Source organism: Tenrec ecaudatus, chromosome 15, assembly GCF_050624435.1.
Source record: "Tenrec ecaudatus isolate mTenEca1 chromosome 15, mTenEca1.hap1, whole genome shotgun sequence".
NCBI classification, from domain to species: Eukaryota; Metazoa; Chordata; class Mammalia; order Afrosoricida; family Tenrecidae; genus Tenrec; species Tenrec ecaudatus.
The window spans coordinates 39,510,504-39,537,793 of NC_134544.1; the positions used below are offsets into that span (position 1 = coordinate 39,510,504).

Consider the following 27,290-nt stretch of genomic DNA (forward strand, 5'->3'; position numbering starts at 1 on the left):
AAAAGCTTAACATTTCCATGTTGTCTGTGTTCTTTAGTAAATGAGCACACCAAGGCTTTGTTTTGTTTTGTTTTTAACACATAAGAAGCACGTTGCAGAAAAGTACAGATTTTTAAAACATTACTCTGATTTTTGGTTCTCCATCCTCACGGAGCAAACGAACCATGTGGATTAGGTGATACGTGCTCGGTTTCTGCGAGCACATCCTCCTGTAAGGGCTTGCTGTGGGGTGCTGTGCAGTCGGTCCCTGGCTCACAGCGACCCCGTGTACGTGAGAATGAACCACTGCCAGGACCTGGGCCTGCTTCTGTTAGGAGTTCTAATAGGGGTGCTCCTTTGCTGCTTCCACTCTACTAGCGAAGCCCAGGGTGGTTCTTCTGAGCCAGGCTCCTTCTTTGGAAACCGAGCAACGGTTTGGTTGATGCGGAAAGAGGTGAGGTTCTGTGGTTGTTTAAAGCCCTGTCCCCAGGAGAAGAAAAAGTTCTGCTTGTGACAGTAAACTCTTTATTTAGTATTTGAGACACGGTGTACACTTATGAATCTGTATAAACATTTAGTACAACTAAAACCCACACCTGGTCGGCAGGCTGTGCCTTCTTCTGTGCTCCACTCTGGAGCTTACATCTGGATACGTTGGTGTGGTGGAGACCCAGTCTGCGATTCGAGTCCAACCAACCAACCAACGGCCTCAGGTTACTGTCGCGATGGTGACCGAAGCATTGGGCTCCTTCGAAGGGATGTTCCCTGCCCAGAAGAGGCATCACCCTTTGGGGCTATGAAACCAGGTCTCGGAGGAAACGAGAGAAACACGGCTGACATGACGAAAAAGATTATGTGAAGGCGGCTCCTAACGATGCACATGGATGCACATCGGACAGGACAGGGCATGCGGCGACACCTAGAATGCGCATTCCTTGCCACACGGTTGGGTGGCGATGCACCGCCCCCCTCCCCCCACTGGTCGGTCTCATGAGCAAGCGTTTTCACCCTCCTCAGGCAAGCTTTCTCAGGGCACCCCTGACAGGTGTCACAGCTGTAGCTCCGAGGTGCTGACGAGACCCAGGGCTCTGGCCTCTTCTGCAGTCAGGCCGCTCTTCAGGGTCCTCCGCACTGCAGTGGTCCCCACAGCGCAGAGGGAAAGGAAGCAGAAAGAGAAGACGACATTACCAGTGAGGTGGGTGACAGTCACTACCCCAATCCACCCCGGTCCCTTCCCAGGGGCGCCCAGGGAATCAATGGGGCTCAGAGAAGCACCACACCGTCCTCCTGCTGAATAGCCCTGGTGGGTGGGGCGGCAGCAGTCCACCTGCCAGTACAAGACACACCTTGAGGGGCAATGAGCTGACTTGAAAATGCCAAGGCCACTGGTGTGGAGAGCCTGGAGGGAGAGGAGCTGGGAAAGGGGTGAAGGGAGGAGAGGTCCACGCCCCCAGAGTGTCTAAGAAACTGGAACACACAGCATCTGGCCAGAGAAGAGCCAGAGCTGGGACAGTCACTGTAGAGAAGGGGAAACTGAGTTCCAGGGATGTACATGAGGTGAGATCACCAGGGCACAGTGAAGGTTCAGCAGCAGCCAACCACTCTGCAAAGCTGCAGGATTGGTACCAAGGTTGGGACAGAGCCAAGAGCCGGCGGTCCCACCACCGCAGGTCTTGACAAGACCCGGGGCAAGGGAGGGCCACAGCCAGAGCCGTTTCCCCCGCGCATAGTGTAGGTCTTCATCGGAACGCATCTCGGGGCCCCCAGTGACTCCTTGTGGACTAGAAGCCAAGGAGAGCCTGCCAGCTTCCTAAGACGGAGATGGGGTTGCTCTCTGCAGCAAAACACACTCGGCTCAAAAGCTGGGCCTGAGACCACTTTCAGCGGCAGCTACCATGAACAGGTGGCACGGGCTCAGAGTTCAGGAACTTTGAACCAACCTCGGGCCTAGTTTGGCGTGATGATTCCCCTCCCATTGTTCAGTGTTGATCAGCTTCCACATCAAAAAGAAAGGCTGGATCAGGGTGAAAGAGGAGACATCATCCCTTCCAAGAAAAGTCCTTTCATATGAAAGGCCATTTAATTACAGGGTTCTGAATGCACACATGGTGTGGGGTCTGTTCTAGGTTTCTTTAAAGGGCATTCACAGTTGAGGGCGTCTGCTCTATTTTCAGAAGGTAGGCGCTCTGGATCCCCTTCCTCGCTGCATCTTAAATCTGCCAGAGTCTCTGAGGTGACAAGGGCAGGCTCTAGACCAGCGTGTAAAGGAGAGGAATGGAAAGCTCACCCACAGTGATTTCCCATCTTCCCTGGCCAGACCTAGCCCGGCTCCTTCCCTCTGTGAGCAGGGGACACAGCTGGGTCTCCTAGGCTTCCCAAGAGGTCAAGGGCCCACCCAGTGAGCCTCTGCAGGCAACACCTCTCCTATCACGCTCCATCATCCCCGGGACAGAAGCTCCCTTAGGCTGCAAAGGACCAGGTAGACCATGACCACAGCAGACTCAACAGCTCCGAGTAGCTTGTTCTCTCCCAGGGCTCGGGATTATTTTTGGCGGACCTACTGTGTGCTCAGCATTTAACTCCTTGAACTGAAGGTGTGACAGACGACTCACAGGCATTAAGCACAGCGATGTTTTGTTTGTTTTGTTCTGTTTTATAGACACACAGGATCTGTGGTAAGCAGGGCCCCCAATCAAGCCGCATACACTACTGTATTCCCAAGCCCAGCTCTGGGCCCCAGAACCTCCCATCTGCAACTGCTCATGAGCTTGCTCACTCGCCTCCCCTGTGGGCTCTGAGTCGAGTGTCTAACTCATCCAGATAAAATGTTTGGCTCCCAAGCCTTGGCTGGAGGCAGATGACATTGAACTGAGTAATGGAATTTGTTCTATGGGGCAGCAATAAAAAGACTAGTTTGTAATAACCTCTTATGTTCTTTAAACAACCCTTTAAAGTGTTTGCTAGAGAAAGAAAACCATTCTAATGACGTGACAAAGATAGAATGCCTGTCATTCTTGAGCAGAAAGGCCCGCTAAGCCCTCTAAACCAAGAGACAAAACACTGCCTGCAAAAGTCCGGGCTGTAGCTGGGCACCGCCAGTTGCGCTAGCTCACCCACATGGGGGCGTGAACCCTGTCTCGGAGCGCCATCTTTCTACGTCTCAGGAGCTGGCCCGGCCCAGATGACAGACACAGGCTCCATGGCCCAGCCGGACATCGGAAGACGTGGCTCTAGCCCCTCACACGTTTGCTGTAGCACTTAAAGAAGTGACCGTGGCCTCCGCCACCACAAGCGCGTGTACTCGCGGCCTAGAAGAGGGAGGCAGTGGGCCGGCCTGTCTGGGGCAAGCTCCAAGAACAGAACAAAGCTGGTGGTGCCCACCCTGGCCTCGCCCCCTGACTGCCCCTCCCGCCCTTGTCCTCCTGGGTCATCCGCCTCTCAGTTTCAGGCTGCAGACCCAAGAGCCTCCTCCCCTGCCCAGCCAGGGTCTCTGCTGGGGGAGAGGCTGGTGCGGGCACCATTCCCTCTTGTCAGCCGCGTTCCTGCAAAGCTGGCTCTTCACACAAGACCTGGCCCCGTCGATGGGAACGGATTCTCTGTGGGTCTTCATGACCAGGCAGAGAAGCTCTCTTAGATATACACTCACCTCTTAGTGCCAAGAAACGCAGTGAACTTCTTCCTTCCGTGAAGGAGGGAGAGTCAATTCACTTTACTACTTGAAACGCTGTGGGAACTGAGGGGAGTTGGCTGAAAGGAGGTCTGTGTCCCAGGCCAGGTTGCACATGGGAAAGGGCCCATTTGGAAGTCAGTTCCTCGTCAAGTCACGTGTGAAACCAGCAGCAATAGTGAGCACCCGCCCTGAGCCCAGGGTTGGGATTAGTGTCTCAGTGTCACCAGGTGGACTAAGAAGGTGGGGCATGGGAGTGGGGGTGGGGCAGGGACACAGTTTGGGGGGAAATGCTCGGGGTAGCAGCTCCTGTCTGGACAGGGATCCCGACTGGAAGTTTCTGGAAAGCAAAAAGGGGGGTGGGGAAATGAGAGAAAGAGGGGAGTACAAACAAGCTGGCGGGAGATGGAAGTGCGGAGCGGACATCTTCCCCCAAGTGCAGGAACTTCCCGGGGGTTGGGGGTGATGGTGGGGGCTGGCTGGAGGTCTGATAATAGCATAGTTTCACCCCTTTGCACACCCCATTTCTGCTTCCCACTTGAATGCTCTGTCTGCCAGCTGCTCTCCACCCTTCTTCTGACCCCCAGGACTTCTCCCGCCTGCCCCATGGGTCTGTCCCCTCACAGCGTGGGTCACTCTGCTGGTGCCAGTGCACACACTGTGCCCCGGCCACTGTAACAGCTTTCAGTCTCGGCCGGGGTGGGGAGTGGGGGGTAGGAGGGGGTTGACACTTGGCACCTCTGCTGCCATCCTGCAGACTCAGGGACAGCCAGGCATAATGTCTCTCTCTCTTTCTCTCTCTCCTCTCTCTCTCCCTCCCCCCACCCCACTCTCTCCCTCTCTCCTTCTCTCCCTGCCTGCCATACCCACCCACCCCTTGTTCTATGAACTCAGAACTGAACTTAACAATAAACCTGGGGTCACCCTCTGGGTGCCTGCATTATATGCTCTAGTCTGCCAGGAGGCCCTGTGAGATGGGCTTCCTCCACCTCGATGTGGAGAGTCAGCACACCAAATAGGAGAGATGGCATCAATGGCAAACAGCAAGTGTGTGGGGGGAAGGGCTTGTGCCTAGGTAATGCCAGGCTGGCCATTTGTGGGCAACCCTTCCTACTGATGGGCACCAGCAGAACATTCCTGCCAAGGACCAGCAGCCTGTCTGTGCGCTCACCTCTGGATGATCGGCACGTCTGGTTTCCCCTCTTTATTTTGCACATAATGTTCAATTTAACTTGAAAATAATTTCTTTTTCACTTCCCAGATTCAGATTTTGCACTGGGCGGCATCCTGGTCATGCGCTGGGGTGCTAACCTCAACTCCATGGGAAAAGACAAGCTTTCTACTCCCATCAAGAGTTACAGTAATGGAAGCCCACAAGAGCAGTTCTACCCTGTCCTAGGGGGTCAGCAAGAGTCAGAAGTGACCTGATGGAGATATGTGTGTGTGTGTGTGTGTGTGTGTGTGTGTGTGTGAGACAGAGAGAGAGAGAGAGAGAGAGAGAGAGAGAGAGAGAGAGAGAGAGAGAGAGAGAGAGAGAGAGAGAGAGACTGGGACTAGTACCCCTAAGATTAGAGGGACTAATTTCAGAACTCGAAGAAGACTTAAATGCAGGGTCATACAGTTAAGAGGTAGTTAGCTCTGCTGGTGTTGAATACGGTCCATTTACACTTTCCTTGTTCTTTGTGGAACCTGACTGCTGAGTGGAACCAATCTGGCAGGGCCAGTCAGGCCCCCTTTTGGACTTTAATGTGCGGAATTGTGTTAAGATCTGCAGTTTTCAAGGATTTGAGGCTGGATTCTGCTTTTTGCTTGGTTGTCTGGTAAGGACAGTTGTTTAACCATCTGCACTAATTTTATTGTAATTCCCTCAAATCTACCCCCCTACATCCCCCCTCCCACACACAATCCTGTCCACTAAAAACAGAGGCTTCCCAAATTGACGGATGCTCTACATAACAATTGGGCAGTGCTTTCCAAAAATGCCGAGGTCCTGAATTGCTAACCTTTCAAGTTTGCAAAACTGTACTGTGGCTATACAAGGTGCTAACAGAGCGAGAGCTGGTGGAGGGACAGGAGGCAACTCTTACTCTGAAATGTTTCTATTCGGTCAAAAATTCCTAGGTGGCTGATGCTAGCAAGGGGTCACTGGGTGGGGCTCTTGTGTCACTGCAACCTGGGGACTCATTCCTGCCACCATTGGGTAGCCTTGGGCAAGAGATGAGCCCGGGAGGGAGAAAGGGTGGTACCAACGGGACACTTGACCACCTAAGGTCCCTGCCATGGGTCTCTCTACGAACGCTCTGGACCACCCGATGGGGCTGCCACGACGGCTCTCCTCGTATCAAGAAGACAGAGGTGGGTGAGAGCACGGGATGAGAATGGGACCCAGTCTCCGTCTCTCTTGTATGGAGGGTTACATTCCTGAACGTAGAACCAAACGTGCAGCATTAGCACTCCAGAGCAAAGACAGCAAGACCCTGTCACCGCCCGCGGAGAAGGTCCTTTGCACTCAGAGATGCTCCCGAAGGAACCTCCTGCCTCAGTGTCAGGCAGCGCTGGAAGACAGGAAGGACCAGCCAGAGGGCCGTTTTTTGCTGCTCCTCCCTCTGTGAACCCCGCACCCCCCCCCCAGGCCGAATGAAGGCCTGGCAGACAGACGGACAAGGAGGAGGGCGCACACGCCAGCTTTACTGTGCTGGTTCCTCATTTGGAGACGTTCTATCTGAACAGACAAGCCAAACGCTTCAAAACTCCGCTGGCATCTGGCTCTCTTCCTGGAAGCTTTGCCCTGGGGCCTGATGTTCTGACTTCTTGCTCCCTAAGAGTCCCGGCCAATAGTCAAAGACTATTCTCCCCGCCTTGGGTGGCTTCTCCAGGGCCCGGGTGGTACTGAGTCTGTTTCTGGTCTGAGAGGATCTGGCCTGGCTTGCTCCAGATCCCAGGCATTAATTATTAACCACCACCTACCCCTTCAAAGACCCTCTCCTGTGTCCATCCACCGCCACCTCCCAGACCCTCCGGTGCATGACAGTGTCTGTAGACAAGGTCCTCTCTAAGGCTTTATTTTATTTCTAAGGAAAAAAATCTTGAAAATCAGGACAGGCTTAAACTAGGCCCAACGGAATCAGAGAGCTGCTGCCGCCGCCGCTCTGCCCTGTTCAGGCCAATCACTCCGGCACCCCTGAGGGGACAGCGACAGTGGCCCTCTTCCAAAGGGCACGGACCCTCAACCTGGACCTCTGAAATGCAATGGCTCAGGGAAGGGACTTGCGGCTCTCCCTGTCTTCCTGTCCCTGTGTCCTGTGGTGGTCAGAGGGAGGCCTAGCTGTTTTCAGAGACCGCAGCACATTTTTGATGAGTTCACGGAGAAGCGAGGAGCTGAGTAAATAGTAAGTAAGACACTGCTGTTGAGGAGATGAAAGTGAGTGGGAGACTTTGGCCCTTTCCTTTATTATATTCCAGGGCCTTCATTTCAAAAGCCCTTGGCCTAGGGCTACCCTTCGCTTCCCTTACCAAAGCTTTCATAATGGGTTCAGGATAAATAAGGAAAAACGATTTAAATAAAATGCAGGGACATATTTTCTTCCCAGGATTAGTGCAAACATCCCTGAGTATTTTCAAACCCCACTTTGGCAAAGTCGAGCTGATGGGGCTCTGCTGTGTATCAGTCAGGCCCTGGGCCTAATCTAATATTTTGTCAGACAGAGCTGTTTTCCTTAAAGGATTCTTCAGACTCCATCATTTTTTCTCCAGGAAAGTCCACTTAGCAGCTAGCATGGCTACATCCGCTGGTATTAGATACAAGAAATAAAACAAGATTTCAGAAACATCTAATAAATGCGAGCTCTCACATGTTCTCCAAGAGGAACGCTGACGAGGAGCGAGGCACAGTGTGAGGGGGTGGAAGTCAGGGCCCCAAATCGGAATCCTGTGTTCCCTCTCCAGCGGTTCCTGGAATCAGACTTCTGGTTGTTCCTGCTGAGACACTGTTTCTATGAGGTGATGCACCTTAAGTTTCTGAACTAGCTCAAGAAACCAGTTCCCCGTGAATCACAGCAAGATGCTAACTTTGGTTGCTAGCCCATAGGTCAGGGGTTCAAACACACCAACCACCCTGAAGGGAGAAAGACATGGCGGTCTGCATGGCCCGAGTCTCAGTGGGAGACTCAGCAGGAAAGGGGGCATCGGCCTCTCTCAGTTGTGATGAAATTTGGTCTTCTGTGAATCCCTAGTCCTTGACTCTGCCCTTTGCCAGCCTGGACTGGTGGCTACATGCACACAGCTGGGCAGAGGCCCTGGCTCAAAGACGAGTCCAAGAGAGGCAAACATAAGGGTCCCCGGGACCTCTACCCACTGTCTGCATCGCCAGTGACCAGGGCCTGCCCAGCTGGACCACACGGCCAAAGACACGACAAATGGCGTTCTGCTTCAGAATTTTTGGGGGAAGGATGACATCCCGGGAGCTAAGAGAACCCCAACACCAGGGCCAAAGAGAGACACAATGTGCTGAAAAGAAAAACCAAAAGATGACCAAGAAAGAAAGAGCTCTGAGAAACTGCCCTCAGTCAGACCCACCAGCCAACTGGAAGACCTTGAAGTGAACCTGGAGGGAGGGCGGGGGGTGGGGTGGAGTGGGGGGGTCACATAAGGTGAATTGGCTCCAACTGTTTCACCCGACTTCTCTAGCTCATTTTACATAATGAGACCCTGATTGGCACCAGCTGGAAAAGTGGCCGACTTGAGCCAGGGGAGCCTGTGGGTTTATTAAGATGCCCTTGGAGGGCCCCAGCTGGCTGTGTACTTCAGCGTCAGCAGGACATTTGGCATATGGGGGCCTAGCCACGGGCATCAAACACAAAAGCAGACACTTAAGTTATCCCCGCGAATCCCCAAGTGACTTGCGTGTCATTAATCTCTCAGGTTATGGGATGGATTCTGTTTCGTTTTCTGCAATAGCTGGACTGTGATTGTCTTTAGCCAAATGAGTTGCAGTCCAAGTATGTGGGTTATTCATTACCCACTTGCCTCATTGCCACATCAATCGACCGGGTCAAACACAGCATTGCTCTAGACTGAGGGCTAAACACCGACAAAGCTTCGCATTGACTCTGGAAAAGTATTTTCCCGGATCCCTGTAACCTCCTGTGAGGAGCTAAAAGGGGTTATCATCCCTTTAGAACTGAAATGCCAATCTAACTCCCATATCTTTGACACTTTTATTTTATGCCCCTAGTGCCTTTACTGATACATTCAGTCCGTTACAGATAAACACTTACATGCATGCAGTGCTATGTTTGCTGCAAAAACTGCGTCACAGGATACAATGTTTGGCTACATAAGAAGAACAGACAGCTGTTTTGCATCATCTTGGAATAAAAACTATACCACAGGAAATTAGTTTATGTCGACCACAAAAACAGGCAAACGCTCTCTCTAGCCAGCCAGAGGGGGAGAATTAATTGTGACTTAGTTACTCTCCCTGGGGACACTGTGTGTCTCTCTCTAGGAATCAGCTCCTCTCTGGGAGCAGAGGGAGGAGCCAGCTCTAATCCCCAAACTAGACTTTAACCTGTGGGGACTGGCCACTGGCCCACGGGCTCTTAAGTCTCTGGCCTAAGCCTGTCCCCCTTCTGTCAGGACACTCCCAGGCCTGGCACCTGTAGCCTGACCTCCCGGAGGGTGCTTTTCCCAGTCCCTTTCCAGTGACTATTAACACTGACATTGTCCTCACAAACAGACCAGGAGTTAACTGGTGCAACATTTCTGCCATTTGGTTACCAGTTATGAGTTTAATAGGAGCCTTGGGGATGTCGAGGTTAGGGGAGCCTCAGGGATGTCACTAACAGCAAGATCAGTAGTTCAAAACCACCAGCTGCTCCATAGGAGCAAGACAGAGCTTTCTAGTTCCCTAAAGAGTTACAGTCTTGGTTTTTTTGTTTTGTTTTGTTTTTTACTAGTTTATTGAGGTAACTCCCAGGAGTGGTGCAAATGGTTTTATGTGTTTGCTCTTGGAAAAACATGGACATCTGAATTCACCCAGAGGCACCACGCGAGAAAGGCCTGGCCATCTCCTCCCCAAAGATCCGAGCCACTGCAAACCTAGGAGTTGCCACTGGGTGTTTGGTTTGTATTTTGATAGAAGTCACTGGAAGGAGGGAAAACACTAAAGATCATCTACTGAAGGACTCCTAAAGCCTCTCCCACATTCACAGAAGGGTTCTTTATTAAGTACATTTCTTCTCAGGACAGAGAGCAATAAAAAACATGGGCAAATGATACGCATCAGCCACCCCAAGAAAAATTAGGGCCAACAGCACCAGGCTTGCAGGGCAGCAAATTATGGAATGTGGCTTCTCCACCCACGGGTCTGAGGAGAAGGTGGAGGGGAAGACACTGACAGGGCTCCCTTCTGAGTGTGTGTTAACGGGATTTACTGTGACTGCAGTCCTGCTGGGAATACAATGAGCCCTCTCAGGAGCAGGAAGAGGGAAATCTCATTACGGGCAGGAGCCAGGTGTGGCGTGCACCTTCTGGACCCTGAGATCCCTACACAGTGCACCTCTTCCTCCAGACAACAGCTGTGGCATCAGGGTCATGGCAGCAGAGCATCAGCAGCGGCAGCAACAGCGGCAGCAGAACCAGGAGCCAGAGCAGGAGAGGGCAATGGACAGTCCAACCCACAGAGAAAGTCAAGCTGAGCGCTTTAGGGCAGAGGGCTGGCTCGTGGAATAGGGTGCCCCGGACTCTTTATTGGGGGAGCTGGGTTTTCTGTCCTATGGAGCTAGAGCTGAGTGCCTCTGGGTGGAGGCTTCCAGTGGAGCAGTATGCCCTTGGGGCATTTATTTGCAGCCATAAAAATAACCTTGTAACATGGCCTGATTGAACAGTGCTGATCCTGAGAATTTCTCCTCTGCTTTCCTGTAACCTGCTAACCTCCTGAGCAAACCCTTTAATCCTGCCTTTTGTCTGTGAGAGCTGTGTGCCCATTGCAATAAATGCCTGAACTCATTAACTGAAACATGCAAAGAATGTGTGTGTGATAGAACAAGGCCCGGCATGCCTAGTGGGCAGGAAGCGCAAATTAAATCTGCAAGGGAGTTCTGATACTATTTCACACCCTTTCTAGAGGCAACAGTTGACACGTTGGCTCAGCTGGGATCAATTGAGATCACTATCCACTGGCATGGGGGTGGATTTGAGGAGTTTGTCATGATGGAGTGAGGCTGAAGAGATGCAACCTGAGGGTCCATAATTCTATTCCTGGTCTCAGAACCCTGGCCATCTTCTCTTTATTGTTCCGTGAATCATCCAGGGATCACTTCAAATGCAGATTCTGAATCGGTTGTACTGGGAGGGCCCATGAATCTGCATTTTCTAATAAGCCTCCAGGACAGTGGTTCTCAAATTTCCTAATGCAGGGACCCTTTCATACAGTCCCTCATGTGGTGGTGACCCCCAACCACAACATTATTTTCAATGCTACTTCATAAATGTCATTTTGCTATAGGGGTCACATGGGCGACCCCTGTGAAAGGGCCATTTGACCCCCAAAAGGGGTCGCTGCCCATGGGTTGAGAACCACTGCTCCAGGAGCTGCTCATGTCTGAGGACCAGTTCTGAGTAGCAGGTCCATAGATAAGTTCTTACATGCGGTGCACTTGGAGACAGGCCGTGAATTCTGAGGAGCACCGTGAAAACAGCACTGTGTGTGTGTGTGTGTGTGTGTGTGTGTGAGCGTGGAGTACAAGGGGCTTGGCTGTTGCTAATGAAACCCACATACATATTTCTGATGATGGGAAAGGTACATTTCTCGTGGATCTTTCATTTTGTTTTCCATATTAAATACGGAGGAACTACGGCCGGTTGGGGTGCACCTGAGAGGCAGGGATGGGGCCAGATCTGAGGGCCCCAACTCAAGGTTCTGAAGAAGTTGGCCTGGATACAGGCAAGGCCCCTTGGATTTTAAAGCTCTGACTAACAGAGGCATGGTTGGGAACCACAGCTCAAAGTCCATTACTCGAACGCACACCAAGAACCCCGGGCAGCCACCCCATCTGGGAGCTTGTTAAAAAGAGTCTAGGCCCCACCCACCTCCTGAATGAGAATGGCTGTTCCGCAGGCTTCCAGCGGGTTGAGATGCTCTGCTCCGTCTTGGGAGAGAGTCATCATGTGCCATTTTCTGAAGTGGGGAGAGATTCCAGGCAGGAATGGAAGCAGATCATGAAGCAAGAGCCACAAGAACAAGCCCTGGCAATGTGCCCAAGAGAACCACTGGGCCCAACGTTGGCACCCCAATGCCCAATCACCTCCTGGGAGGATCCCCATGGTGGACACATTGGCTCTCCCAAAGCTTGAGTTCTTATTGATCGCCCTACCTATTTGCAATCACTCCCTTGTCACTCTGCCCCCACCCTTATCCTGAGGAAGGCAACTAGGCTTCCTTCTGACTGTGTCCCACAAATTCCTTCCCCATGGCTTATCCTTGGAGACAGAGCTGGAGAGACAAGCACCCCCTCCCTCTCTTTCCAGGTGGCCTGGCAGGCTGGAGCGAGGGGAGGGGCTCGCTCTTGAAACACCCACGGGCCACAACTACTGCAGGCAAGTGTTACAAGATGCATGGGAAGCCGGTTTCTCTACCGAGGAGGGTCCTTTGGGCGCTGCACCTACAACCGCAACACCACACCCCAGTGGGCAGGAGCAGGCAGAGGGAGCGCAGACTAAAGAAAACCCACCACTTTGACTTAGATGGGTCTTCTGTTTGTCAGGAAAAGAAAAGACTAACAAACAGCTCAGAGGAACAGGAATCATTTCAAGCACCCCAGTGATCAGAAATGTTCTTAACTGTTTCTTATGCTTCAATATGTGTGGGCAACGGTATAGCAGACACTGCCTCTGAAGCAGGTCGCCCCAACCTCCAGGCCAGGACATGGCCCTTAGTCCTGGCGGGGGGTAGGAAGAGGGCAGAAGGGAAGCCTTCAGCACAGGACCTGGGCAGTACGAGACCAGGGTTCTACACACCAGTGACACGCAAGGTCCTTTCAGGCTATGCTGGGGACAGAGTATGACCGAGAGGTCTGGCAGAAATGGCAAATACACGAGACAGTGTATCTGTGTGCGGCGGCGGCCCCTCCCTCCATACTGACAACCAGGAGATGAGGGCAGGAAAGATTTGTTGGTCTGTGCAGACGAGCAGGGCAGGCAGACACAGACCAGGCGCTGGAAGCCAGACTTCCAGTGGCGGCCCTTCCCAGAGGCCCGAGGCCCGAGAGGCGGGTCCCCCAGCACCCCTACAGTACACTCACAGGATTTTCTGTTGGCCCTGGATCGCTTCCTCTCCCGGGGCACCGTGCGCTGGCTGGGCACTTGGGTGGCTGACTTGACAATGCGGTCCATGATCTCATCCGCCGCGTCGTCTGTGACGTTTGGTGAGTCATCGATCCCCATCGTCGAGGAACTAGTGGACCCTGAAGAATCAGACAACCAGAGAGGGCAATGGGCTCAGAAAGAAGGAAGCAGGCGGCAGCAGAGGGCAGCAGAGGCCAGAGCACGAGCTGCAGGTGCTCAGGCCAGTGACCCGCGGGACTCTGAACTCCCACCAGCAGGGACTGGGGGCATGGATTTCACAGGACCTTGCAACACAGTATAGTCTTGGCTCGATTTCCTGCCCTTCGGTATACATTTGACTCCCCTCCCCAGCTCTTTGATTGTCTGGAGACCTCTTGGAAAGGTGGGAGTCTTGAAATGCACCAGTTCTGATCCACACCTGGGGTCTCCGTGAATAGGAATCAACTGGACAGCAGCTAACAAAAGCCTGCACTCGCTTCTTCATTTAAATAGCAAACCAACACATTTTACAATAAAGACTCTCTTGTTGGACATTCTAGCTACTCAGAAGTCACAACAGGATTGTCCTCTTCACCCAGCGCAGGGGAGGTCACATAAATTTCTTTTTGGTACATTGGTCTTCTCCCCAGGCAGAGGATTATGCTTTTAAATAGCTCTATGTGAAGACAGCCCAAATCCGACAGGAAGGCATCTCTGCCTGTGACAAGAAAGCCCTCCAAGGCATACGTCCCCAAGGAAGGCTTGCAGAGACAAGTGCTCTTTGAATGTCTGGAGTTCTGTGCCCCTGTGACACATCAACTTCTTGATCACATCTATTCTATCAGAAGGAACGTACATTTCCATAAGAGGACGTATGGAACAAATATGCAGAATTATGAGCCTCCTTTACCTTTACTTCCTTTTAGCATCTGTGCACAACTCCAAAGGTCTGGGAGGGTTCTCAGAGTTTACACCTGTGGACCCCAGGTACCCAGCGACACATAGAAAGCAAATATTTAGAAAATAAAGATGGCAACGTATGTACACATATGCTTGATACAATTGATGTATGGAGTGTTATAAGAGCTGTAAGGGCCCCCAATAAAAGTTTAATCAAAAAATCTTAAAAGTTGTATAAATTTTCACTGGAAAGAAAGAGCTAGCTCCTCCCCCTCCTCCCCACCACACACAAACACCAATTCACAGCAGGGAGGGGAGTTAATAAGTACATTATTTAAAATGTTTGAGTTCCCATGTGCTATTTAAAAAAACCACCTTTGTTGTTTGCAATTAATTGCTAGGTAATGAGTTAACAGAAAGCATGTGGTGTTAATGAGAAAGCCGGGCACAGGTCACAGGTTATTGGTCTTGGACTTTCAGAGACGTGTGTGTTTGTGGTTGGGCTTTTCCTGCCCAGATGTCATGTCACCGGAAGGCAGCCATAACTTCTGCTCGTCAAACGTCCAGTAAGGGATTAATGCACAGCAGTTCACACTTCCCAGAAGCTGTAGCAGCTGCTACATGACCCCCGTGCCTTTGAGGACCGTGGACACTGCACAGCGACCCTCCAATGAGAAGGCTTGTTGTTGTTGATGGAGATACAGTTTATGCTTTTTAAAAGCAGGAGCCTATCTACAGCACTGAAGTAATGCGAACTGAACACGTGGTGTATTTTTTCTGCTTAAGCTCAAGCACACTTGATGAACTTGCACTTGATAAAACCCTGCAGAATACAGGTCGGGCCTGGGAACGGGTCTTCGAAACTGCTGTGGAGTTTGCTTTGCACTCTCAGGATGGTCTGCGTGTTCTCATTGGAAGCAAGGGGCCTCCTCCCCTGCAGCTTTCTGATTGAAAAGGCCCTCCTCAATGCCGAGCAATCAATAGTGAGAGTGTGTTTTGCCCAGCAATTTCCTGTTTCTCTTTTTACCTATTGATTGAGAATTCTATGTCTCCTTTTGAAATGCCAGACAACCCTTCCAACACACAGACACACACGCACACACACGGTTCAATCAAGGGCATTTGCTCACAGTCACCCTTTCAGAGCACTGGGCGGGCAATGAAGGCCTCATCTGACCTTTCTACTGACAGTCAGTCACCGTGCACATCCCACACATCCCTATGGGTCCAATTCCACTCTAAGGGGTCTGTCAGGGATGCTGCAGGAATGTCGCACTCCATGTTGCGAAGACTATTATCTCACGGCCTCATTCCTTGCTTGACGGTTTTATCCCCTTTCCTTGATGTCAATGCCAACTTTGTGGTTACCATTCACATGCATCCTTCCGAGTCCAGCAGGTCTCTCCTCGAGGACCCACTGCACCTGCATGTCACCGCAGAGGCACAAACCTTTCACGACCTGAATGCCCCCTTCGCTCCTCACGGCCTCCTACGTGTTAGCAGGGCCATGGTATGCACTGAGCTACGGTGGAAATGATTGAGTGTTCTAGACCACAAGTCTTGTATACCTTTATTTTTTAAATTATGGAAATCATGGTTTAAACTATAAGGCTGTAATTTATTTTCCTTTCTAGAACTCTAGCCCCAAGAAATATTCTAAAAGAAAAGAAACTATGTCAAAATAGGCACCACATTGTTTTAATATAAAAGCACTTTTATTTCAGAATGCTCATTCCCTGGGCATAGACTTACAGTCAAGAGCTCTTTCCTTCAGCATTTAAATAAAAATTCTAATTTTTCCCCTGGATTCTGTAGTTTCTGCCGAAAAGTGAACCATCATCATTCTTGCCCCACCCTACCATAGGATGTTTTATTTATTATATATATATGTATGTATATGTATATCATATCATTCCATGGTTCAATCCCGTTCAGCAGAATTGTACAATTGCTACCACCATCAGTTTCCAAACATTCTTTTTCTACATGGGCTCCTTGACACCGTCTCCCCTTCACTAACCTCTCCATCACTGCACCCCTCCCCCCGAAGCCTTCTACTTGCTGTCTCTGTAGGCTCATCAATCCTGAGTTTCATATACAGAAAAATGGAAAAGCATAGAACTTTCAGAGCGTGACCTCCAATGACATGACACTTCTGAGATACACCCCAATGTGAACAAACTAAACCAAACCAAACAACACAAACCAAAAATACAGAAGATTTTGGAAATCAGATCAGATTCAGCATACACTGTAGGGGGGAATCTACTGACAAAGTGTTACCTGTTCAGTAATATACTTGTCTTAGTCTTGTTGGGATGCCTTCAAAATCAAAAACTCAAAATAGAGAGTCAGCAAGCAGAATAGGGTTTTTTTTGGGGGGGGCACAGAGGTGGTGGTGGGGAGAATGGGTGATACATCAAGGGGTCCATATAGAAAAAGGCTGTTTGGAAACAGATTGTGGTAGCAAATGGACAATTCTTCTGGACCTGATTTGAACTGTGGAATGATTTGATATACATATTCATCCAAATTGACAATTTAAAAACAGTAGCATTCAAAGGGGACCATCTTTCGGGCCAGTGACAGTCAAAGCAAAGAGGTCAGCTCAGCAGGTATGGTGGCTACTTTGGGGGGCTCCAGTGGGGTCACTTTGAGAGATGTTTCTTTATCTACTGGATGATTGTGGGGGCTTACTAAGAAGAAGTCTGATGAAAATGGAAAGCTGTACTGATGAGAAAAAAGCCAGGAAAGTTATACAGAGGAATGTTTTTCCATCACAACAATGTACCTGCTCATTCTTCGAATATAGCGAACCCTGTCCTATTAGAATTTCATCAGGAAAACCACACCCACCCATCCTACACACCCTACCCACCCTATAGCACAGCCTACTGTCCCTTCAGAGTTCTTTGCGCTCTCCAAATGCAAAGACATGTAAAGGAAAGCCCTTCGCTTCCCGTGGGGTGCCAAGCCTGTCACTTCGACGTGGCTGACGCCCAGGAGTGCAGTATTCGTCAAGGCTTAAAGGGATGGAAATACTGCCTTCAGAATTGTATAAACCCACGAGTAGGATAGTATCAAGAAACAATAGCTTCCTGCTTGGGTTTTGTTTAATAACATTTTTTGTAACTGTGTAGCAAGATTTTCCCAACATGATCCTTCTAAGTTTGTTTGCCAACCACTCCCATCCCCAGAGAGATATTTTTGTAAAGGTGGGCTTCCCCCCCCCCCTTCACAACATGTTTAAAGAAAGAAAGAAAAAGAGTTGTCATAGCAAAACTTACAAAAATACCTCCTGGAGGGGAGGGTGTGACTGGCCAACAAACATAGAAGGCACTTGTTAGTTGTATCAAACACAGTCCGTTCCAATTCTGCCCGGGAATGAGCCACCTTTTTATTCATTTTGTCCCTGTTTTCCTTTAACTTCATTTTAATGGCGACTCTGAGTTCTCCATGGCAAGTTCAAACCTGTAAATCCCCCAGGGCTTCTTGGTTACCAGCCACATTCTCTCCATCCTTTCTTGGCTTGTGATTCTGGAGGACTTTGTGTGCACAAGAGGGTTGAGAATGAATTCAGTGCCTTTCCCCGCAGCGTCTTCACCATTCCCAGTGGAAGGCAGAGAAAGCGAGGTGCTGGGCTTGGTTTGGACCAGAGGGCCGTCTTTGTAAGAATCAAGGAGCCCCTGAGTTTAGTGAGATCTTGTTACAGGCGCTCCTTCTGGCCTGCCGTTTTGGCACTGCAGATCTCTCTGCCTTTTTGGCCGAGGGACCCCTTCAGTTGCCGTGATACTTAGCATATATCTTCTGGGAAAGCTGTTTGCAGTTTGGGCAACTTTAGATTCCAAACTCTTATGCCAGCCTGCCTGGGGGTCTGTTCTGCGGATTTCTCTTTCTCATTAGAATTGCTGGATGCACAAAAGTCTGAGACTTGGCCTGGGCCCAGGTTTGGCGAGTGCTCCTACAGCAGCAGGTGCTTGTGGTCTCAGCTCACGTAGAAAGGTGTCTGTCTGTCTGTCTCTCTCTGGAATTCTAGGTCATTTCAGGGTAATGAATGGCTCTTCTAGTCATTGTCATTGTTACTCTCACCAAAGGACCTCTCCCCGCCCCCCGCCCCCCAACCCCCACTCCACTGTATCCAGGCAAGAAAAGGTGGGAAGAGATGATGCTGGTTGCACACAGTTAACCATGAGTGAGTACCATCCTGCTGGGTATAAAATGAGCCATCTCAGGAGGAAGAAGGGGGCATTTTACGACTAGCAAGAGAGAAGAGTCCGGAGTAGAGCCTCCTTTGGACCCTGATATTCCTGCACCCTACACTTCTTTGATCCAGGAGACAGCTGCAATACCAGAGGAGCAGCAGTAGCAGCAGCAGCAGAACCAAGAACCAGAGTGTAAGAATGGTGGGCTTCCCAGCTTGCAGAACAAGTGAAAAGAATGCTTTGGGCAGGAAGCTGACTTGTAAGACTAGGATGTCTCTAGGTACTATATATATATATACCTAGAGAATATATATATATTCTGTGTACTTTAGAGAAACAAATCCACAGAATCTTATGTATAAGAGAGTTTTATATAAAGGTTAAGTGTGCATCAAGAAAACATCCCAACCTAGTGCTATCCAAACCCACAAGTCCAACATTAACCCAGATGTCTGACACCAATCCACAAAGTTCTCCTTCATCTCACAAAACAGACACTATGATGCCAACTGCAGGAGGAAAGCTGAGTCAGTGAATGTGTAAGCATCTCAGTGCTGGCAGGGGTAGGGGTCTCCACACAGGTGCTCCAGCACCCAGGGCTGCATCGGGGCAGGTCCATGAGGCTTCTCCTCGGGGATGCCTTGCAGGAAGTGAGCCGTGCCAACTGAAGCAGGGAACTGCCTAAGGCAGCTGCACACTGGTCTGACCATCCCAAAGCTAATGACCCAAGAACTCGAAAGACGAAGCTCACTGAGCCATTTATCCCTCTGCCCTTCAATTAACCCCACATGTGTTTATTGGTCAGGTTGGCACAATAAACTAATTACCTTATCCTGTATAAGCTGAGCTTTTCAGCACATTTTTTAATGCAGTTTTTGTGGTAAAATTAGGTGGCTTGGCTGATATTCGGGTTGGCTTGTACTCAAGTATATATGGTAATTATTAGGTTTGTTGACCCGTAGAGCTGAGTGCCTTTGGTGGAGTAGTGCGCCCTTTGGGCATTATTGGTAGCCCTAAGTGAACGTTCTAAGACACCATGAGCAAGTCAAAGATCAGAGAGGCCTGCCTGTGGGCCTGACTTAGAAGAGGCTGTCCTATTTGAATAACTGCATCCTGAGAATTTGTAACCTGTGAACGTTTTATTAAGACCCACAATCACAAGTATTGCCTGTGAATCTGTATGATCATTGCAACGAATTATTGAACGCAGTTTAAAAACAGAGCTGTAGGCGTGGCAGCTGGGGTGGAGCTGGTAGAAGGGTTCTGGGGAGGCGGGGTGAAAAATGTCTGACCTCAGCCTCCTTGAAATTGACCTTGGGCAATGGTCATGCAGAATTTGATCTTCCTTCCCCTGGGTGAAGCTGGAGGAGGTCGGACGGCACCCTCACATTGTCTACTTCTCTTTCCTTTCCCAGTTATGTGATGTCTTTTCAGAGAAGGCTTTTGCATTTCATTCCCTCCACTCTGCCTTCCATTTTTCACAGCAGGGAGTGACGGTTGCCACCCTCCATCAGAGGCCACCTGGAAGCAGAAGTGTCCTTCAGAGGGGTGTGACCGTGCAGTCTCAATCACTCAGCAAAGAGAAATCCATACTGTACAACTCTAGTAACATTTTCCCTTCGTCCTTGCCAGTCTGGAACAGATGCCGTCTGTGTTTTTAAAATTAGCACCACTTGTTTATGGTGCTTCGATTACTAATCATTTTAGCTGGTCTTTCTCACAGGCATATGGATATTGTCCTATCACCCCCAGAATTGCACTTCAGGACAGATCTTGAAATGCTCTCTTTGACAATGTCAGGCCCTTCCTCTTCAATGGTCACTCACGGCCTAGCAGACCATATGGACTTGATTCAACACGGACGCTCTCAGTCGGCTTCAGCTCACTCATTCCTAGGCTATCTACCTTCACCTTCCACTTCATTCTCGACAACTTACAATTTTCCTCGATGCGTACTTGGTACATTCCAAAGATGTTGCTTTGAGGATTGAGGTGCCCTGGACCCCAGCCATGGTGTTCTTGGCCGCCTCCTTCACATACACGGGGCGGTGGTCAAGGGGGCAGGAGGGCAGAAGCGAAGCATTTGAACCATGGTGCCGGTGGAGCCTATTGAGCAAACCGCTGGAAGCATGAACAGCTCTGTGCTTGCAGACGTGCCCCACGGAGCTCCTTAGCAGCACTGGTAGCACGACTCTGTCTCCCGTGCCTCGGGCAATTTCTCAGGAGGGTTCCGTTCTTGGCAAAGGACATCACGCTTGGTAAAGCAGGGATTCTGAGAGAGAAGCGACCCTCAATGACATGGGGTGGTGCAGGGGCTGCGACAGTGGGGTCAAGCACAGCAGGGCCTGTGAGGAGACTACAGGACTGGGCAGGAGTTCCTTCTCTGATACCCAGGGTCACTACGCAAGGGCAACTCACGACAGCTAACAATGCGTCTGCCTCTCCCTTTCTCACCTCCCCTAGCCTGCCCTCTCCGCTGGAGTGCTCTCTTGTTGGCACAGGCTCTTCAGTTTCTTGGCTTTGCTGAGAAGTGGGTGCCGTCTGCAGTCAGCACAGCAAGTCTTTCTGGGAGCCACACAGTTGAGGTGAATGTGTCACGTCACGTCAAGTGCTCAGTGCTTCCGGTCGTGCCCATCTGCTACTGGCCACCGAAAGGCTGCCTTCTCTTTGAGGTTTGTTTTTGTTTTGTTTGTTTTTTTACTGAAGTCATGGTGTTTTCTTTTTTTTCAAAAATCTTATTAGGGACTTGTACAACTCTTATCACAATCCATACATACATCAACTGTGTAAAGCACATCTGTACATTCTTTACCCTCATCATTTTTGAAGCATTTGCTCTCAACTTAAGCCCTTTGCATCAGGTCCTCTTATAGCCAAAGCCTAATGACAAATTTCATTCCCCACCCCACTTAATTCAATATTCAAAGCTTCCTAGAAGGCGGAGCATTTAGAAAGGATGAATCCCACAGAGCTTATTCTTTGTTCCTTTGCTACCTGGATAATGTATGCCAGGGCTCACAGTGTAGTGGAGCAACGGAAGCATCGGGGAACAGGCCTTCTCTGCTTTGCCACGGGTCTCTCAGGGAGTGTACTAGTGGGAGGGGGGTGGAGGGAGAGAGAAGCTGTCCTCCTTTGGGCATACTCTTAGCTGTATCTCAAAGCGGAAGCCCTGCTAACCCAAGAAGACCAAAGCCCAAGCCGAAGACAGAGGAAGTGCCATAGGACCACACACAAACCATCTCACAGGGTTCCTTTTCAAAGCCGAAGTACAGCCCTGCTTGAGAGTACCACCTGATGCATCTAGATCAAAGCCCAGCACGCCCTCAAGACGCCCTCCTAGATCAGCTGTTGGCCCCTTTTGGCTTAACAAGAAGCTCCAAGAGATTCTATGCACTGTGTAACGGCGACCTACCCTCCTCTGGGGAAAACTGGGAGCTGCCATGATCTTGGACTTTTTGTTGAAGTGAAGCCACTACCCTTGTTTATAGGTATTTAAGACAGCTGCCAGCAGAGATGTTCCAAGAGAAGTCAGTGAGGGGGTTTCTCAGGACCCCCCCAACCCCGATGGCTGCTGTGGTGGCCACATAATTTCCTGTCGGCTTGTTAAATAGGTTAGAGGGGTGGAGTCTAGCTTGATGACCTCATTTGGAGGCAGATGTAAGAATAGCTCACTGGAGGACTGACCTACACTCTCTGCTTCATCTCCCTGCAAGGCATTCCTGTGGACAAGCCACAGGTGCTAAGCTGATGGAGCCAGCGACCTGGAGACCCACGCCAGCGCTGAGATGCTGCCACTAGAACCCCAAGACTTTCCTTCCACCCACTGGCCTGTGGCCTTCCAGCATTCGGCATCACTGCATGTGCTGTGTGAGTTGGAAGAGGATTTTACAGACTGTTATTGGACATATCGGCTAATACTGGACTTATGGACTTGATCTGGACTGGGCTGGGATGTTTTCTTAAGATACAATACTCTTTGCTATAAAGGTCTCCCTGGTTTGTTAGTCCACACAGGCTGACAAAGCTGCCCTCCAGAGTCCAGTTGGCTTTCTGCTGCCTTTGTCTCTGAATGCCCAGAGAAGCCTACGCAGATGCCTGGTGGGTCCTGTGTCAGGTGGCCCACCCTCAGGTTATCTGGCATGCCCAGGCCTGGGCCCAGCTCAATTATTACCTGAGCCCCCATTCACCCTCCCCAGGCTCCTGGTTAGGCAAACAACAAGGATGGCTTTGCCGAGCTGTGTGTCCAAGAAGAGGAAGCCTGTCCTCCAGGAGTTTTATGCTTGTTGATAAAGCGTTTTGTGGGCAGGCGCCTACCCTGAGGTCTCCGGGGTGCAGCACAGGGAAAGAGCTTGGGTCTGGCAAACTGGGGGCTGTGTGGAGGAGGTTGTCCCTAGAGGTGAGTGGGCAGGGGACATGCAGAGAAGGGCTAAGCTCAGAGGGCAGCAGCAAGGGGGACTCGGGGACACACGGGGCGGTGCCAACATTGTGGGACAAGTGTAAGCCACCTGGGACACAGTACAGGACCAGGTTGCAGAGGGTCTCAGGTGACTGCACGGATGGATGGCCCAGGCTTTCTCCCATTCTGCAGACTGGGAGACAAGGGTTAATACGCTCACCGTGCACAGCAGGGAGACCTGGGAACCGAGAGCACACATTCTCAGAAGGTGAATGTTAATCCCCACATAAAGCAAAAGACCCCTTCCACGCCATAGGAGAGACAGCGCGAGAAACGCCAGCCAGTCGCCAGCCCCTTAAAGTTTGCTTTTCCCTCTGCCCTGGAGGATACACAACCGACAGAAAGGAGAGATGCTTGACTGCATTCAAAGCAAGGTGGGGACAAGCTTTTTTGGGGGTAGGGGCTGGGGCTAAGGGTTAGTTGGCCAGTGTTTTAGGTTTTGAGAGTCACAGAGTCTGCCACAACTCAGGGCCGTGCAGTAATAGGCACGCAGAAACTTGGCTACGTCCCCAAAGAGGCAGCGGCCAAACACGGCCTGTTCGCCATTCGTTTGTTGACCTCTGCTGTATGAATGAATGATGACTTCCTCTGGGCCATTCCAAACCGTGTCGCTTGGATTGGGGATGCCGCTCTGGGGGATTTGGGCCAGGAAGGTGTCGGTGGCAGCAGGTGTGTAAGGCAGTCAGCACGGAAGGACAGTCCAGGGGAGCGGATGGTCCTTCAAAGCCCTTTCTGGGCACAGCAGCGTGTCCCCTGTGATGGAGACGAGGCTCCCACAGCGGACGAGTGGAGAAGCCACCCCCCTCCCCGGCCGGCAGTTACCTCGGTTTGCGCGGCTCCGGGTGCGGATGCCCAGCACGGAGTGGGCGTCCTCTGTGGCGGGGGACGAGGTCTTCAGCACCGCCTTCATGTTCTCGTGCTCGGCCGCGTCCTCAGCATAGCCCAGACCCTGCGGTTGGCTCGAAGGTGCCGGAGAACTGCCCAAGAACTTGCCAGACTGCAAAACCAAGCAGGCGTTAGGATGTGCGGCAGAATCCCGTCCCACCTCTCTAGTCTGTCTGTCTTGGTTGGGTGTCTTCTGCACACATTTTTCTTTGGGACACAACTGAGGACACAGCCTGGGGGCCTGGAGGAGGTGCTCTGTTGGAAGGAAAATCTCTGACTCCAGAAGGCTGACCCCAGTCCTTCCCCTGTCCCTGGTCTCTCACTCACTGAGAGGACCTCTGGGTGGGGGGTGGGAGTAGGGTGTAGGGGGTGGGGTCTGCTAGGAATCACAGACAACTCTGAAGAGCCCCCAGATGAGGAGGCTTGGTCACCAGGATTAACATGTGCCGACAACTGACAGTCAGGAGCCCTGGCGGCATTGTGGGGCACATATGTAGGGCTGTTAACCACAAGGCCAGCAGTTCAAGTCCCCCTGGTGCTCCTTGGGAGAAAGATGAGGCTTTCTACTTCCATAAAGACTTAGAGCCTCAGAAACCTACAGGGGGTGGCACTACTCTGTCTTACAGGGTCGCTACCTGTCAGCATTGACCTGGGCAGTGAGTTTGAGAGCCTTTGCTTGCTTGTTTGTTTGTTTTAGTACAATCAATTGTATTGAGGAGTCTTATTTTGTGCCAGGAAGCAGCAATATGGCTGGTGATGGTAGGACTGTGAAAGTGGGGTTCAACCCCCTGATCCTATGATGCCAAGAGCTGGGAGGGATTGCCCCAGGTCTAGTTCCATCTCACTTTAAAGAGCAGGAAGTGGAGTCTCTCTGAGATGACTGGCCAGGGGCCTGGGGAGGCGGGGTGGGGGCGGGGTGGGGGCGGGGCGGGGGAGTTAGTGTCAGGGCCCCCAGGTCAGGTCAGAACAAGGCACAGAAATTCATGCTGAAAGTGAGTTTGGCAGTCCCCGCTACTTCTGAACATGTTAAAGACCTATTGTTTTCATGAGCAATGTAACACACGGCGGCAGTATTCTCTTTCACTAGCTGAACCACGAAAGCGGCAGGCACAGAGGTTCTGAAAGGGGCATGCTGGACCACGGCCCTGTGGACACGATGCCAGGGCAAGGAATGGTCAGTGAGGTTAATAGGGCCAACAAAAGGGTCCTCTTTTCCACCAGCTTCTCAGCCCAAACAGCCGACTATGCCCAGGACACGTCTGAGACGTGTAGCATCTGGGCTGCCCCAGCTGACCTCTGCTTGGTCGGGGAATGCGCACCTGCACATTCGGGAGGGGCAGCAGCTGTCCACACCCTGCCACACACCCACCGGAGCCAGTGGAGGACAGGGGCATAGGGTAGAGGCCGCCCACAGGCTGGGGGCAGCTTCTCGGCCCTGGCCTGTAGCCCTGGCCCACTCCCCTTTGAGGTTCTGGGCTTGTCCTTTGACTACTGTCACCGAGAGTCTGATAGGTGAGTTGCCCTAAGGTGGCGGCAGGGAGCTGGGGAGGAAGTTCTTTGCCCACAAAGAATGTCCACACAGTACAGAGCCACCCCTGCTACACCTGCCACTCTCGATGGGGCTATTGATTGGCCGAGACTCTGGGCTACGCTGAGATACTCTGAGAAAGTCCCTTCAGTCCCTGGCAGACACGGCATGATGGGAACATCGTGAGCTGGTTAGTGATCACACAAAAACCAACAGGAAAACACATGCATGGGGGCGGGGTGGTCAAGGCTCTGGATGGTGGACACGTCACACTGCTGATGTTAGCGTGGACGCAATGGGACTCATGAGAGGGTCAAATGCGGCATTCGTCATGTTTGGACGCAGTCATACCTCAACTTCATCCTCTTCATCAGTCTGACGAGGGGACAGGACAGAAAAGACAGAAGGGACGCTTAGAAGGCACAGGCGTCAGCAGAGAGAAGACAAGCCCAGCGCCATGTCAAATCCCAAGCCACTGGCCCCGTGTACCCTCCTGATGTGGGAGGTCCCCCACGAGCTCCAGACCAGTCCTGACGGAAGACTGGGGCCGTTATCTCCCCGAGTCCTTCAGGAGGTGTTGCTGATCAGCTTACCTGGTTCCCTGACCACCATAGACACCCCCTCTCCCAGCCCTGTGCCCCGCCATGTGGCTGGCTGTGTCCTGTAGAGCCCACTCCCATCCCTGGGCCTGAGGGTCTCAGGCAGCGGGACCACCCCTATTCCCCTGCCCCTACCCAGCAGCTGTGGTTCTGCCTTCTCAGGGCCTGGGTTCCTCCCCGGCCAGGCTACCTGGTCTGGGCAATAGTTAACCCTTCCAGACACAGACGAGTTAGGACAGGTCCCATATTCTGTGTTCCTTTCCAAGGATCTCACACACACCTTCCCCCATGCTGGGCATCTGACAGATACCATGTACTTTCAATTCCTTCCTCCCTCAATAAACCTGCTCCCCCCTAAAGTATCTCCTATTTCAGGTTGATTTTGATGGGAGCACCTGCTTGTTGGCAAGGAGACACCAGTTCTCAGATCAGGGATGGGCTCTCACATAGACCTCAAAAATACAAGGGCATTCAAATTATATAGCAAAACTTGGACCCTTTCTCGTGGCTGCTAACTTGGAGATGGTGACTTAGTCGGTTTGTTGTTTGTTTGTTTGTTTGTTTGTTTTTGGGTGGACACAGTCTGAAAAGCAAACTCCCCGGGCAGTCATCAATGCAAGCAACAGAAAAGAATGCCGCTGAGCAGCGCAGGCCAACGGGAGTGCACATCTCAAGGGCTCGCTACAACATACAGAAGTGACACACAGATGGGAGACAAGACGGACAGACATGCATCTCCTCTCTCTAATGACAAGTAAACGAGGAGCTTTAATCTGGAAACCTGAAGAAATAAAACACGACCGCCATTCAGCTCCTTCTAGGTGAGATGCTTTGGTTCTCTGGACACTAGACAAACTTCTTTAAGTAACTCTGAATTAAACATTCCTTCAAGGTCAGTGTTTGTGCCCAGGTCATAAGCCAGATAAGCAAATCAGGTACAAGGATTTTTTTCTCCGTTTTGAGTATTGGCTAAGTGGCAATGACAAAGTGCTTCGGTTCCTCGTGGTCCTTGGTGCCTAACCCGAATGGCATTGTGACAAGAGATGGCAGTTTTGCCCTACTACCTTTTAAATCTTGGAGTTTAATTCTTTATCCAGGGTGAACGGCACTTCCCAGCAATGAGCACACACTCAAGAGCCACACAGCCCTCTCAGTCGCCCCCGAAGCGATTCTTCCTTTTCATGGAAGAGGGGAGCTGGAGTTCAGGGGGGTCTCATGCAGGAATCCCTGCCGCTCTCGCCCCACCTTGTCACCATCGTTGATTGGTCTGGAGTGGTTTGGGCAACAAGCATAGGGACTAAGAGGCATGTGTCACTTCGTGTCCCTGATCTATTCTGAGATGGGTTATTATGTGATCAGGACGTTGTGCGAATGCCACATTAAAGCCCCATGCGAGCCCACTTCTGGTTGTCTTGCTGTGGAAGTATGCCTGAGGAGTGGGCACTGGCAGGAGCAGCGGGAGCAGAGCAGGAGGAAGCCATTGCCCACCGACCCACGAGCCAGGCGCCTGTGCCCATAGCCATGTCCTCCCCCTGAGTTGCCTGCATCTCACCCTCAGTCCAGTGCTATGAGAGTCTGAGCTTGTGGTCTTTAGGAAGAAATAATAAACAAGAGGAGAGCATTTCTTCTTTAAAAAGTAACAAAACAGAGAAACTCAGCCTGAGGGAGAAAAGAGAAGGGCAACCAGGGGCCTGCCAGGGTTGAGAGGGATGGGGTGATCCTGTGGGGCCAAATGTCGATGTGCATGGTC

The 27,290-nt window shown here is 51.2% G+C and overlaps 1 protein-coding gene across 8 annotated transcripts in view; it reads right to left on the reverse strand.

Annotated features, from left to right (window-relative positions):
* Window positions 1-487: 487 nt before the first annotated feature.
* Window positions 488-27,290, reverse strand: part of FHOD3 (formin homology 2 domain containing 3) — a 475,205-nt gene continuing 448,402 nt past the window's right edge. For all 8 annotated transcript variants that reach the window (XM_075533135.1, XM_075533134.1, XM_075533133.1 and 5 more), the window contains 3 exons: window positions 23,351-23,525; window positions 12,949-13,110; window positions 488-1,110 (listed from right to left, as the gene is read on the reverse strand). In XM_075533135.1, the coding sequence (XP_075389250.1) occupies window positions 1,028-1,110; window positions 12,949-13,110; window positions 23,351-23,525 (420 nt within the window). In that variant the 3' untranslated portion in view covers window positions 488-1,027. The remainder of the gene's footprint in view (window positions 1,111-12,948; window positions 13,111-23,350; window positions 23,526-27,290) is intronic.